This window comes from Trypanosoma conorhini (genome assembly GCF_003719485.1).
Source record: "Trypanosoma conorhini strain 025E chromosome Unknown Tco_14.4_contig_00005, whole genome shotgun sequence".
Classification (NCBI taxonomy): Eukaryota; Euglenozoa; class Kinetoplastea; order Trypanosomatida; family Trypanosomatidae; genus Trypanosoma; species Trypanosoma conorhini.
In genome coordinates this window covers 62,414-76,389 of record NW_021704091.1, presented here as the reverse complement: position 1 = coordinate 76,389, position 13,976 = coordinate 62,414, and the positions used below count along the sequence as shown (strand labels likewise).

Here is a 13,976-nt window from a genome sequence, read left to right as displayed (position 1 = left end):
TCTCTCTCTCTCTCCCATTGATTCTGCTGTCTACGGCGATTTCCTTTTTCCGCCTCTGCTGTCTCATGGACGGAGGCACTGTTCGCACGCAATCGGTTATGATGGGGCTACTCGTGTAGTTTCCTCAAAAAGGCGAGTTGGGGCCGGGCTGAAAACGCCTTTTTGGAGGCGTGTAATGCCGCCCACTTGTAATAAAATGCTTCATGAGCCTATGCATATACGGCCTCGGCGTCGATGGCTTCTCGGGCGTCGCATTATCCGGCTGAAGCTTGTCCCTCGCAAAGCCGCCGCCGCCATCCTGCGCGGTGGTCGCTCCACCACCTCCTGCCCGAGGCGGCGTTGACGTGGTGGGTGGCTGCGGTGTTGCGGGCGGCTGCTTGCGGCGCGGGAGCCCTGCCCGGTAGTTGGAGAGCACGTCTTGACCCAAGCCGCGGAGAATTTCCACAGCATGCAGGTAGCACATCCTCTCCGCATCCTTCTTCTTGAGCGAGATGCCGACCGCCAACAGACGCTCCGTGGCCTTCTGCACCGTGTCCTCCGTGTCCTCAGCCTCGCGCGACTGTGAAACTGCCGCAACACAGCCACTGCGACTATTGTTACCCTCATCGTTGGTGCCATTGGTCGCGGCGGCAGCAGCAGCAGCAGCAGCGGAAGAAGAAGAATCAGAAGATGTGGCGTCTCCCCCTTTAGTATTATCACCCCCTTCTGGCGCATCCGCAGCGGAGTTGTTAGACTTTTTCTTCTTCTTCGCATTTGTGGCTCCTTCGGGGGCGGGACGTCCCGCACTGGGGAGCACAAGCGGCAGGTACGCAATGTTATGCACACTCACTTGTCTGCCGTAGCCGGTGATGTACACAGACGCATTTACGTTGCTGTTCCTCGGCAGGTGGTGGCGCAGGTAGTTCTGCACGCAGACTTTTGCCTCGTTGCCTGCCTCAATGATGGCCTCATCGCTCAGCTTCTCACCGTAGACGTCAAAGTCCTCGGGGATGCGGAGGTGCAAGATGCACAGCGTGTCCGCAATGTGAGGCAGCGGGCGTGGTTGGTTGCCTTCAACCATGTACCCAGGAAGGTACGGCGGCCGTGCACTCCTCTCCGGGGACGGGGCTTTGGAGGCCGCCGCCGCCAAGGAGGGGGCCGGAATGGCGACAAGCCCTTTGCTTGACGGCAGCCTCGCCATGTCTTCCACCGTCACCAGGCCCATGCGTCGTCGCTGCTCCAGAAACGCGCGCTGCCGCGAGGGGTCCGGAAAGAGCGGAATTCCCAGCGCGCAGAGTGTATCCACCGCGTGCAGGGCGCAGAGATCCATCGACTGCTCCATCGTCTTGCCCACCGCATTACCTCCGCGAACGCCAAACACTTTGGGCACCGGCAGCAGCGTGCTAGCACGGAACTGTTCGCCCATGCGCGTGATAACAAACAGGTCGGGGTGTGGGTTGCGGGCAACCTCACGCTGCCACGCTTCCAGGGCTTTCCGCGACTCAGCAAGGAGACCGGGATCAGGATTGGACTCAATGTAATCACCGCAGTAGTTGTTTATCTCATTGTGCGCCGCAATGAGGCGCTCCCCGAGGCTGCGCTGATAAGTGTAGCGTCGCAGCATTTGCGGGTCAAGCCAGACCTCATCACCGCCAACCTGCTGCTTCAGCGGGAGCGGCAGCGCGTCATGCGGCCGCGGGTGCTGCGTGTCCCCGGTGATTGGATTCGGTGCCCACCGGCCAAACCTTTCGACCGCCGTCGCATGTCTCGCCTGCCGCGCGTCGTCCTGCGGAAACAAAGGCCGCGCAAGGGCGTCCAGCAACAACTCCGCATGCATCGCGGCAAGGTGTTCCGCACACTCTTTGGTTTGCGCCTTTCCACGGGCGACGATGGCGTCATGAAGACGCAGCTCTGCCACATACATTCTAGCGGAGTGGCCAGGCACGGCCACGTGAGAAATAGTGATGCGGTCCTTCAGCGTCATGCCTTGATGCAGAAAGTGATCCTTCAGCCGCTCGTACGCCGTCGTCTCGTACACACACGGAAGTAGCAGGGCATCCTGCGAGGGGGAACACCGTGTGGAGTTCGCATTCACCATCTGCCACATGCCCCCCTCCGTTGGGTCAAAAGGGACGGCGGTGCCCATCGCCGCCGTCGTTCCTCCTCCCGTCGCCGCGACTCCCCCATGACTGCCCGGCGCAGCGGGGGAATGCCACGGATAGTGCACCGTGGCGTGATACGGCGGTTCCCCGCTACCGTCTGCCTGAAGAGCGTCCAGGGCTGTCGTTGTGCCATTCGCAGCGGTGGCATCAACGGGAGCCGTGGGAGCCGTGGGAGCCGCAGCCGGTGGGGGTTGCTCCAGTGACAGCTTTGACGTGCATCGCCTGCGTTTGCCCGTCACACTCGTGTCGGTGATGATCTCTGCCTCTGCGATGGTGGTGGAAAAGAAGGATGAGGCCTCAGCGGCGTCAGTGGCGGCGGCGGCGGCGGCGGCGGCACCGCTGCCCTCGGGCGCCGCCGTCAGCATACGCAGCGGTGGCGGGGCGATTGTGTTCTCCGGTTTGATTGGATCGCCCGGCATCGGTGCGTAGCGACCCTGGCGCCGGACATTCTCCGCGTACTTCTGCTGCATGGACGACAGTCGGAAGAGCGGAACACCCAACGCGTCACACACCCGCTCCGCGTGCATCGCGGCCAGCAGCTCCGCGTCCTTCTCATCCTCGCCGACGCCCTCTGCCACGTAGAAGTGGTGCGGTGAGGGGAGGACCAGCTTGCATCGTGCACGGTACACCGTCCTTCCCAGCATCGGCTCCGCGCTCACTTCAAACACGTCTGCAGAGCGGTTCCCTGTTCGGCGGACGTAGTTGAGCACGCGGCTCTTCGCAAAGTTGTCAATGCTCGTGACATCCCAGTAGTGCTTCTGCCGCAGGTGTTCACCTGCAACCTGCGTGCCACCACCACCGCTGCGCCAACTCGCCTCGCCACCGCGGCGGTGGGAGTTCGCGGCGGCACGGCCCACCCCGCCACTAGTGTCGCTGCCTTCGCCTGCGTGGCCACAGTGTTCCTCCGCGGCGGGCAGCAGCTCAATTGTCACCATCTCCGGCGCAATCGCCTCCCGCACGACGAAGCCGCCGCTGCCGGGCGAAGGCACGTGGCCGCTTAGCGCCGTGTTACTCCTCCCCATGAGGCAGCGGCGCGCCGTGCAGAGCAGGCGGTCAGCGCCCACCAGCAGCCGCACCCTCTGCATGTGTCCGCCTCCGCACGCAACGCCCTCGAGAAGAACTCCACGCGTGAAGTGAGAAATAGTTGCGGCGCAGGGTGAAGGCCCGTCCGGCACACCACCGCCGCAGCAACGCATCGGAAAAAAAAAAACGACCCCCCCCCAAAAAAAAAAGCAGGAGAAAAATAAGAAATGGTTGCAGCGGAGGAGGAGGAGCACATGCACACATTCCACGTGGTATAAACTCCCCCTTCTACCCTCCTGCCGCCTCTCCCGCCGCTTGCACGGCGACCGCAGCGACGGCCGGGGCGAGGAAAAGAAAAGCAGCAAAAGCAACCACGACGGCGGTGATGGCGCATAAGAAGAAAAAAAAGACAAAGACAAAAAAAAGGGTTAGGGAAAGTGGCATTACACACCCACACACATATATTCGCATGGACAGCATCTGCCGGAGAGTGACAGCATGAAATAGCAGAAGTCCTTCCGGCACTCGAGCTCCCCACAGACCCCACAACGTCGTGCAGAACGGCACCAGAAAGACTATGAAGGCGGAAATAAAAACAAAAATAAGGCACACAGACACGTGCACAAAACACGAGGAAAAGCAGGAACGCAATGTCCACAACATATAACAACTACTACCTCATTCTGGAGCGGCTACGGCACACACACACACAGTCATACACACAGGCAGAGAGCGACAGCGCGAGCAGACGCAGCAATGGAAAGTGGGGAGAATAAAAAAAAAGGGAAACAGCACACATTACCCTGCATGCTCTCCAACGCCTCGCCCCACCCCACCCCCTCAACAGCACACCACACCTTTGAGGCCGTGTTTTGTTCGGCGTCGCTCTGTCCTTTTGCTCCCTCCTTTGCTCCCCAAAAAAGGGTGGTGCGGGCCGGTCACGCAACGTACTCAAATACGGAGGCGTCTGTCTCGCTTCGTCGCAGGAAGCCGCGACAGACAAGATCCTCCACCTGCGTCTTTACGGATCTTGCACGGGGGAACAAAGTGTTTGGAGAGCTGTTGTAGCGTAAGCTCCAGAAGCTCGTAGTACCGCAGCGCACGTCGGCTCTTCATAACGCGCACAATGGCAGCATCCATCTGAAGTCGCCGCGACACCTCAATTCCGTCGGAGAGAGCACTCGCTCTCCTGTCTGCAGACGGGGGGTCCAACGCGGCTCCCTCGCACTCATCGCCTCGCGTGGAACGTGCAACAGGGAGCTTGAACTTGCGCAGCCTGTGGGCGTAATCGAAGTTCAGTGTAAATCTGTCCTCGGGCAGCAGCCGCCCAGGCACAGGCACGACCGCCGCCGCCTCTGCGCGGGGTAGTGACGGCGATGGGGTTGTTGGCCCTGCACCGGCTACGGCTGCTGGCCCCACGCGTAGCAGAAGATTGCAGAGTTTGTGCTGCACGAGCGGGGCAAGATAAATGTAAATGTCGCGAAACTCCACTCCCATCGCCGCGGAGATCTCTCGACCGGAAAGCGAACGCCACCGCGTCGCGGTCGCTTGACCCGCACTGTTCCCCGGACTGACCGCCGCAGGACCGCCGTCGGCGTTGCACGCGTCGCTCACCAAAAGAAGTATATGTGCCTGCAGGGTGTTGGCAACCACTTCCTTGTTGCCTTTTGGGAACACGGCGTGCAGCGTCGCGGATCCGAGCGTGTGGATCCAGTGCAGCATACGGGATGGATGTACCGCAATGTAGTAATCCGTGAAGGCCTTCATTGCGCGGGCGAGCGAGTCACATGGGGCGAGGGGCAGCACGCGATAGGTCGGCCAGTGCACCGCGGTAAGGACCTGCACCCGCAGCTTCGTCCGTAATGCAAGGCAAACATCGGACCGCAGGAATTCCTCATTCATACTCGCATTTGCTTCATGGTCCCGCAACATGGCCTCCAGACTGTACGTCATCGTGCGTCCCAGGGCTTGGCGCAGCTTATGCATCAATGCATGTTCTCGATCCATATTGAGCTGTGCCGACGGTAAAAACAGCAGACGACGTGCCAAGAGGAGTTTATAGTGCTCAAAGAAAACGTCCTTGTCGTCCAGAAGTGTGATGAGGTAGACGACGTGATCTACGGGGTCTGTCACGCCGTCGTCGAGTTCCCGCCGGCAAAGTTGGTCACAGTACAGGGCAAAGAACTGCGGCACAGCAATCTCCTTTGTTCCACGCATGGTGGTCAACCGCCTCAGCACACCCAGCGTTCTCTTCACGGCGTCATGGTTGAGGAGAACGCTCGGCAACTCCCCTCGTGCAAGAGCAGAGACGCCGGCATGCATCGTGCCCCCCACCACGAGCTGCCCCCATCGATCTGGGTTTAACACCTCACGCAACGCGTCGCCCATCGCCAGCTGCATCGGTGGGTGCTCATTAAACTTGTCGCAAATAAGGTCAGTGTAGTGCGTCGACACATCCACAAGGTCGCCAATAAGTCCCATCGCCAGACCCTGCTGCGTCAACGGCTCCGGGTCCGCTGGCACAGCTTCCCCCCTCTTCGCCAGCAGCAGCAGCCGCCGCCGCCGACTCAGGGGCAGGACCGTCTTCCGCTGTCGCGCCTGCGGCGGCCTCAGCAGCGCTTCCTCCTCATGCGGCGGCGGCTGCTGCTGCTGCGTCAACGCCTCCACTTGGGACATGTAGGCGAGGAACAGCGCGACAGTGTCCATGACTACTTTGCTCGCGAATTCGCTGGCCAGCAACGTCCAGCACGCCTCATCCTGCGTACTGAGAAAGGTTGTAACGAAGTCTTTTATGCGGCGTCCAAGCTCCTCCTGCGGGAGCCGCTCCCACGGATTTGTCGGCGGTGCTACGACGCACGCGGCCGACGCCGTGGCAGCGTCCACGTCGCTGCCATCTCCCAACACTGCCGCCCCCGTCGAAGCGGAGGAAGTGGAAGCCACGTCGTTCAACGTGGTAGCGGCGCCCCGCCAGGTAAGGCTGTCCCACGCATCCAACTGGGCACGGAAGCCAGTCTCCTTCGCAAGAATAATCAACCGATGGACCTCCACTAGAAGGACGTGATTCATTCGCCTCCGCAGAGCACTGGGAAGCTGTGGCGCGTTCACGTCCCGCAGTAGCACGCGCTCCACCGCAAGGCAGCGTTGGACCCACGATATGTAGTTAATCCAGCCTTCAGGCAGGCTGAGCTGCATCGCACGCTGTTTTCGGTAGTACGCCTCGGCGGCCTCCACGTACCGCAGGCCAAAGTCTGCGAAGATGAGAGAATGTAGCGGCTGCACGACGTCGACAATGACGACCCCCACGGAATCCACTGGCCACGTTGTAACACCACCACCCGCAGCAGCACCTCCAACAACACCGCCGCTGTTTTGAAGACCCTTCTTGCCACTGGGGTTTGTCACCAAATGACCCGTTACCAGTTCGGCAAGTCCACGCCTCTCAAGCATCTCGCGCAGCATACGGGTAGCACTAAACGCTTTCACTGCCATTGCATCCCATTCCGCTGCTGAGGAGCTGCCGCTGTGGCCTTCACTGGCGGTCCGTTGCCGCATTCGGTCTTGATCACTGTCGCCGCCTCTCCTCGAACAGGACTCCGTGGAGAGGCCATGCGCACGAGGCACGTCACACCTCGGCTCTGCTGTCGCGCCCTGCCTGCGCTCTGGCCCAGCGGCGGCCGCAGCGGGCACGCGGCTCCCCTCGCCTCTGCCCTGCGCGAAGCTGCAAGGGCCTGCGGCATCCTCTTTGGGGTGGGGTCGTGCACTCTGCGCGGCCGCGTCGCACGGGGTTGAGAAGGCCTTCACTGTGGTTAAAATCTCCACAATGGCCGCAATTGTCTCCTGCACGTCGCTGCCTGCCGACGACACCGCACTGCCACGAAGCTGCGCCGTCCGCGCCGCATTTGCCAACTCCAGCATCTCCGCCACCAACGCCTCCTTGATGGGCTCATACACCACGACGTAAAACATCTTTACGCACAACGCCGTCACCGGGTCAAGACGAAACTTCGCAGTGAAGTACTGATCCAAGTAACTGAAGCAGGAGAGAACGACGCGGCGGAATGCCATGAAGAGTCGGTACTGCTGCACGAACTGCTGGCACAAGCTCGACGACGACGATGAGCCACTGGCGGTGCCTTGTTCGAGAAGCGGCCGCAGAACGTTGACCTCCAAGTCGTTCAAAAGGAAGAGCGACAAGTGCTGGTAAATTTCACTCGACTTCTGCGGGTGTACGCTGCACACGGAGTAGATCACGGCGTACCAGTTCATGCGGTGTCTCACGTCCCGCAGCCGGTCCATCAGTTCGACGCTCCCGGTGCGTATCGTGTGGGCCGCCTGCACGAGGTAACTCTCCACGCCGGGCCAGAGGTCCTCCACCGAGGGCCGATCCTGCAGCTGCGCGAAGACGTCTGACTCGCGAATGCGGGAAGAACCAGTTCGTTTGCCATCGCCACGGCTCCCGCCACTTTCATGCCGCCTGCTACTAATGCTGGTTGGACCGAGCGAAAGCGACATTCAAGCTGGCGAAGAAATTGTCTTCCCCAATATTGCCGCCACCTGACGCGCTCCAACGCCTTACTATTTATTTTATTCCTCTCCTTTTTTTTCTGTTTTCTCTTTTTCCTTCTTTTAATCCCTCGCGCTCGATCACCCACAGCGAAGTATATATACCTATCAATAATGTGTGCACCTGCGTGTGCCTGCAGTGTGTGTGTGTGTGTGTGTATAATATATATAATATATACAGCCAGGGGTGATGCGTGTATAGCTGCGGATGGCAATGATGACCCTAAGGCAGCCTAGGAAGGCTAGGCGGTCCGATGCTTTTGCGCATGCCGCGACAGAGGAGAGAAGAGCAAATGACGGGGTAGAAACACATCGCTGGCCTCATCTCAAGCGAATGGAAAATTGCCGAATCGGAACGCGAGGAGCGGCATGCCGTGACTGGTGCACTGCAAACATTCCCACGCCGCTCACGGGCACGCGTGCTTCGCTTTCCTCTCTCTCTCCCTCACACACACACCCACACACACCCACACGCACCGCCGTTTTTTTGTTCTTCTTGGAGGATTCTCTTCACTCGCCCCTCACGAAATCTCCTCCTCTCCTACATATGCGTATGTCTGCGCATGCCGCCGCGTGTCGGTGGAGTCGACACAGAAGAGAATATCAAACGGCAACAAACAAGAAAAAAAAACGGAAAAAGAATATGAACCAACATTCCACCCCACGCCGCTTCCGTTCCGTTTTCCTTTGCAATACCTCCACCAACCACTTCACCTCTCACTCCCTATCCCTCCTATGGCTTTGCCCCACGACCCCCATCGGTGGGAGGTTTCGCCGGGCCTCGCTTCGTCTGGCCCTTCGCGCCGCCCGAATTATTTGACCCTTTCGGTTTGTTCAGCTTCGACAGCAGGTCCGTCATGCTGCGTGAGGCGCCCTGGCGTGGGGGGAACGCCGTGCGGACACCGCCGCCACCATTCCCGTCCGTTTTTTCCTGCCTCTGCCTCTGCCTCTGCTGCTGCTGCTGCTGCTGCTGCGATGATCTTTGAGTGCCGCGCCTCTGATCGCCTGCTCGGCCGCTGCCAAGCACCCTGGCGACGTCCCCGGCAATGGCCCCCTGCGCCGACGGCGACGACGATGGCGTGGCGGACGTCGCACCGCCGCCGCTTCTCTCGCCGCCACCGCCACCGCCATTTCCGCCCATTGACTGCTCCACGCTGCGGCCCTCCAGAACGTTCCGCCAGTACCGCTCACTGTTGCGCCTGAACTCCTCAATGGCGGCAGAGCGTTCGTTCTCCAGCACGCGTGACAACCCACGCACACTATTCTGCGCCTTCTGCCGCAGCGGCTGCACGTTTTCCGCGTAGTGCTTCAGCAGTTTCTGATAAAAGGCAAGCATCGGCATGGTGCGGTAAAAGAAGCGGTTGAAAGTTGCCACAATACCGGCACCATTCTGCGTGTTAAGCAAAAACTGCATTGCCGGGTTGGCGGCTATGGCTTTATAGTGCGCGGATTTCTCCAACGACCGGCGAAGCCCCTGATCGGCGTCCGTGGAGACGTAGACAACCTCCTCTGGACGGCGTGTAAAGTAACTCAACGACTTGGAGTTGGCGGCGATGAAGCCTGTAGCAGGGGCCCGCACCGGTCCCACCTGAATGTCATGCCGCTTAAACCGCTCCACCGTTTCAATGTGTTCTGCCTTGACGTTGTCAAAGACAAATGGGCCATCGAGCGGGTCTAAAAGTTTGAGTGAGGTGTACTGCCCGGCATGTGGCCCATTCGGGGCCCCCATCTCAAAGTACGAGGCCCCAGAATAGACCTCCGCATGCTTGGTGACGTTGCAAAGAAACGCGATGAATGCCTCTATCGCGAGTGTGATATTAGGCACATACTTCCCCGCACAGTAGTCGTCGTAGAGCTGCGCCACCTTTGCATGGTTGCCGGCAAAGACAGGGAGAAGCGCCGCAAAGAACTCATGCCTCAAGACCGGGTTCCGTCTATTTTCGCGCGCAATGTATTGAATGTCCATCACGAGTCCATCATCCCGCAGCGCCAGCTCCTCAATGACGTGCACCATCATCTTGTCCTCGTTTTGCCAGCTCCTCGCGCCCGGGCGTCTCTCTCCCAGTTGCCGAATGGCACTAGAAAGCGAGGCAGAACCTTTCCGCTGCCGCTCATTACGCGATTGCGTCGCATTGCCCCTTCGATCGCCCGCGTGTGCGGACGAGCCTGAACCCGGCCCGCCCCACGACAAAATAAGTGAAACAGGCACGGCAAAGTCATCCCCAACCGACTCCTGTTCCGGGCAATTGGCGAGACCGCGAGTCACAACGGCAATGTTCTCCGATGAGAGTCCCATGCGCTCCAGCAGGCGCGCCAACTCTCGGCTCTTGACGAATGGAATGACGTTTCCACTCATCCGCACGGAGCCGCGGTGTAGTTGGCTTGTCTTTTGGGCAAGAAGCGCCGGAGAGACGCCTTTGCCGACCAGCGCCGCGAGTCCCAGCTGGAACTCGCTCACCACGGCTTTCTCGAGGTGTGCGTTGTAGTGCGGGTCGGTAAAGTTGGCGTTGCGCTCCTCTAGTTGGGCACGCTTCAGCAAGTGGAGAATAAACGGCTCATCAACGCTGCCGTGGCTGGCTTGGCTGGCGCACTGCAAGGCATACGCGGTGGGCTCCACATCGGCCCAAATTGTCCCACTACGCTCCCCGCGGTTGCCAGACGGGGACAAGGTGCCATCCACGGTCTGCAGCGAAAGCTTGGGTACGGAGGCGGGAACTCCCGCGTTGAACGCCGCAATCTCCTGCTCGAGGTATTTGGAGAGCACCTGCGCCAAGAGCAGGGAGGGAGGTCGTCCGCGCTCGCGCCACTCATGCAGCGAGAGCAGCAGCTGTCGCACATCAGCCTCGCCGTCGGCGCACTGCTCCACGGCCCACTGATGCACATCCTTGTCCGCAAGCTTCGCGTCAAACAGGCGAACAAGCGCATCCTGGTAACCCAACTCTCGCACCCGGGCATCCTCGGCATTGAGGGTATTGTAATGGCTCGTGTCGTGTGAGGGGGAATGGCCATGTGGCCCCAACCCAAATCCCTTCGCGTAATCTTCCACGATTTCACGTATGCGTTCCCCAATACCGCTCGAGGTTCCAAAGGGTGGGATCTTCCCGCCAAAGGGGAGGGTAGAACTGTTGATGAGGCGCTGCTCCGTTGGGTCCACCAACGCCTTCTGCTCCTTGTTGTGCTGCTCCCACCCAAACTCCAGCGGCTCCCACCAACTCTCATTCAACTGCAGCGAGCTCGTCTTCGTGGGCGACTTGACAAAGTTGCCTGGTCGTCGACCGCTGATGTCTCGCAGCGCCTGCTCAATCACACACATCTCGGCATCCGTCACCGCCTCCACCTCACTCCAGCCGTTCTCTAGCTCATTGCGATCCACCGTTGGGAGGCCCTGCGTGCGCTGATACTCCCATTTGCCACCAAACGTCACGGCCCGGTCACGGCGATCCGGAATGACCTCAAAGGCCTGCGGGTTATGAAAGAACTGCTTCGAGAGCAACCGGTCCTTGTACTCCTTCGTCTCAAAGTCATCCACGGTGGTGTGCTGCGCGTATCCAAACCGTTTACGCTTTGGTGTGTAGCGTCCCTGGATGAGGGAGGCCCACTTCTCTCGCGTAAATGGCGCCTGCTGGAGTTCCTCCAGCCGCTCCTCCGCAAAGTCGTTACGAAACGGCGTACGCCACGAGGGAGGATGCTGTAACTCCTCCACTCCCTGCTCAGTGAGGGTGTAGGCGTCCCGCACCTGCTCCGCGGTGCCAATCGGCTCGGCAACGCTGCGGTCCAGTTCGCTGCCGCCGCCCCGAAGAAGACGCCACTGCACAAATAAGACGCCATCGCGAACACCGACGACTTGTCCCATGGACTCCTCACGTGCGGTGCGCTGTGACTCCAACAGTGTCACGCGCCCCCTCACATGCGGTGCGGCGGCAGCGTAACGCACCGACGCCCACCGTGCACGTATGTCGACGCAATCTGTGCCAAGAAAGACAAGCCCATGCTCCCGCTGCTGCGCAGCGTCAACGTGCATGGCGCACAGTTGCCATTCCGAGTCGCTGCCTTCTTTGCTGACCCCCATCACAATGACCTCGAACTCCTTGCCGCTTGCCGCCACGGAACTCCTAGTCGTATTATGCTCCTTCTTGTCATCCTTGCCCTTTGCGCGGATCAGGAGACGATCGCCGTGCTCAAAGCCGCCAAAGAGGTGGCATGCGTCAGGCGTTGTGTCAAGGAGAAACTGTTTACCGTGCACCGGGTCACTGTACGGCACAGCGCTAGGCGAGGGGTAGGTATGCGTGACACAGTGAAACACGACCCCTGACTGGCTGACACCGAAAGGTTTCAGTGACGCCACGCTCGTATCGAAGACCTGATAGCCATCCTTGTCGGGAAAGACAGTACTGGTGGCGTGGGCAGCCGCAGCCGCCTCTGCGGCCGGCTTTCGTTTAGACGCAGCATCCAACAGTTTGGCCTTGTCGATTTGGAACTGTCGCTCCAGCGCTGCCGCCTTTGCCGCGCGGCCAGCAATGACGGCCTTCAGATGCAACATCTCCCGCCACTCGCTGCCTGTGTAGGCCTCCTTTGGAAGCCCCGTCGACAGGAACGACTTCTCGATCCCCTCCTTCACCTCCCGCCAGTTGATGACGCGCCTTGTTTTGGGATCCAGCTTGTACGGCACTATTGCGGAGGTGTCAAGGCGCCACATGGCAGGCGGCACACGCACCGCCCCTTCCTCCTTTTGTTGTCGTCGGTACTTGCTCATCTCCATATCAATGCGAAACTGCAGCGGTGAAAGCGGCACCTTCTGCACCTCCCCTGTATACCGCGCCGCGTTACTCTCCAAGGTAAAGCTATTTGTGAAAAGGTGCGGATGCGGCGTCGTGTCAAGCAGATGATCGTATGACGCCTGCATCTCTGGCGTGATGCGTATGGACCCCATCAGGAACTCTTTGCTGCCCCGCAGCGCGTTCATAAACTCATTCGCCTTTCCCCGATGCTTCGTCTGAACGTAGACACGCAACAAGGCCTCTGCCTGGCGTTGGGTGTGCTGCGGGGTGCCAAAGTAGGGGTCTTCGGTGGCGCGGTACCACAGCGCCTCCGCGCGGCGGGCCACAACGGCGTACCACTCACGCCCCCATCGTTGATGCGGCGCCCACCGTCCACGATGCTTGCGGAATGGCGTGTTCGCGTCACCCTCGCCACAGTACCGTGTGGTGCTGTACGGCAGACTGCAGCGGGGGCAGAAGTCCTCGTGCACGTAGTTCGCCTCCATCTCAAGAAAGATGCCGAAGAGGTCTGCCAACTCGCTCGGGCGGGCGGCATTGAAGTGCTCAACTAAGTAGGCGTCGCCAAAGTCAAAACTACTCAAGGCGTCGTGAAAGGCAACGAAGAACTCATGCACGTGTTGCGTGTGGCGGGACTTGAACTCACCAATGTCCCCCACCGCGTCGTAGTGGAGCTTAATGAGGTACTGCAGACGCGCAAACCACGCCTTGCAGTGCTCCAGGCTTTTAATATCGCGTATTTGCATCAACTCATCGCCAAGGACCTCCGCCGTTAGCGGGCTGCGTGGGTTAGAGAGCTGCGCCCCATGGGCCCCGGCACGATAGAGCGTGTAGCTCCACTCCGGCTCATGGTGCAGATTTGTAATCGCCGGGCGCGGCAGACCCTTAAACCGCTGATCCGTGGATATTTCATAGGCGGAAAGGTCATTGCTGCCGTCCGTGTTGTTTGCCTCGAACCCGTGCGGACGGCCGAGCAGCTGATGCAGCTCCCGCTGGCCAAAGACGTACCCCCTAAAGAAACGATTGTTTGATGCGTCCGTGTCGGTCTCCCACAGATTCATGTGCCGCGTGTACAGTGGGGTGATAAAAGGCAACCCACGACGTGCCTTCCTGACGTTCTGCTCGTTACTGAAGATGCCGTGCCGCTTCTCATGTATGTAAAACGGCTGCCGCATCTCATCATGTTGCAGCTTCGTGGCGTACTTGAAGGAGAAGCGCCGCTGCAGCGCGAGGGCGGAAAACACAGGCAGCTCCTCACTGACCCGACGGAGGCGTCGGCCGCCGCCGCTCCTACTACTACCACCGCCGCCGTGACCGCCAGCAAGACGACGCAGCATCTTCTCCTAACTGCTACACGCAATGACGCAACTCTACCGCTCCCCTTCCGTGCGTGAGGGTGAGGGCGCAGGCACGAGGTGAAATAGCAAAGACAGGGGAACCGGTGGGGAGGGGGAAAAGAAAGAAAAAAAGAAAG

General features: G+C 60.0%; 3 protein-coding genes across 3 annotated transcripts, besides 5 other annotated features; all 3 read right to left on the bottom strand.

The window, feature by feature from the left end:
- Positions 1–14: part of a microsatellite that runs on past the window's edge.
- Positions 15–124: 110 nt separating this feature from the next.
- Tco025E_00288 (uncharacterized protein) lies at positions 125–3,226 on the bottom strand (the record flags this gene model as incomplete). The annotated part of the gene is made up of 1 exon (XM_029367232.1): positions 125–3,226. One exon carries the CDS (start codon positions 3,224–3,226, stop codon positions 125–127), a length of 3,102 nt encoding a protein of 1,033 aa, XP_029232692.1.
- A 332-nt stretch (positions 3,227–3,558) lies between these two features.
- Positions 3,559–3,590: a microsatellite.
- Positions 3,591–3,862: 272 nt separating this feature from the next.
- Positions 3,863–3,888: a microsatellite.
- A 227-nt stretch (positions 3,889–4,115) lies between these two features.
- On the bottom strand, positions 4,116–7,676 carry Tco025E_00287 (cullin; the record flags this gene model as incomplete). Its single annotated transcript, XM_029367231.1, has 1 exon — positions 4,116–7,676. The coding sequence occupies one exon, from the start codon at positions 7,674–7,676 to the stop codon at positions 4,116–4,118; it is 3,561 nt and encodes a 1,186-aa protein (XP_029232691.1).
- A 176-nt stretch (positions 7,677–7,852) lies between these two features.
- Positions 7,853–7,886: a microsatellite.
- Positions 7,887–8,173: 287 nt separating this feature from the next.
- Positions 8,174–8,204: a microsatellite.
- A 256-nt stretch (positions 8,205–8,460) lies between these two features.
- Positions 8,461–13,839, bottom strand: Tco025E_00286 (uncharacterized protein; the record flags this gene model as incomplete). Its single annotated transcript, XM_029367230.1, has 1 exon — positions 8,461–13,839. The coding sequence occupies one exon, from the start codon at positions 13,837–13,839 to the stop codon at positions 8,461–8,463; it is 5,379 nt and encodes a 1,792-aa protein (XP_029232690.1).
- Between the last annotated feature and the right edge of the window lie 137 nt (positions 13,840–13,976).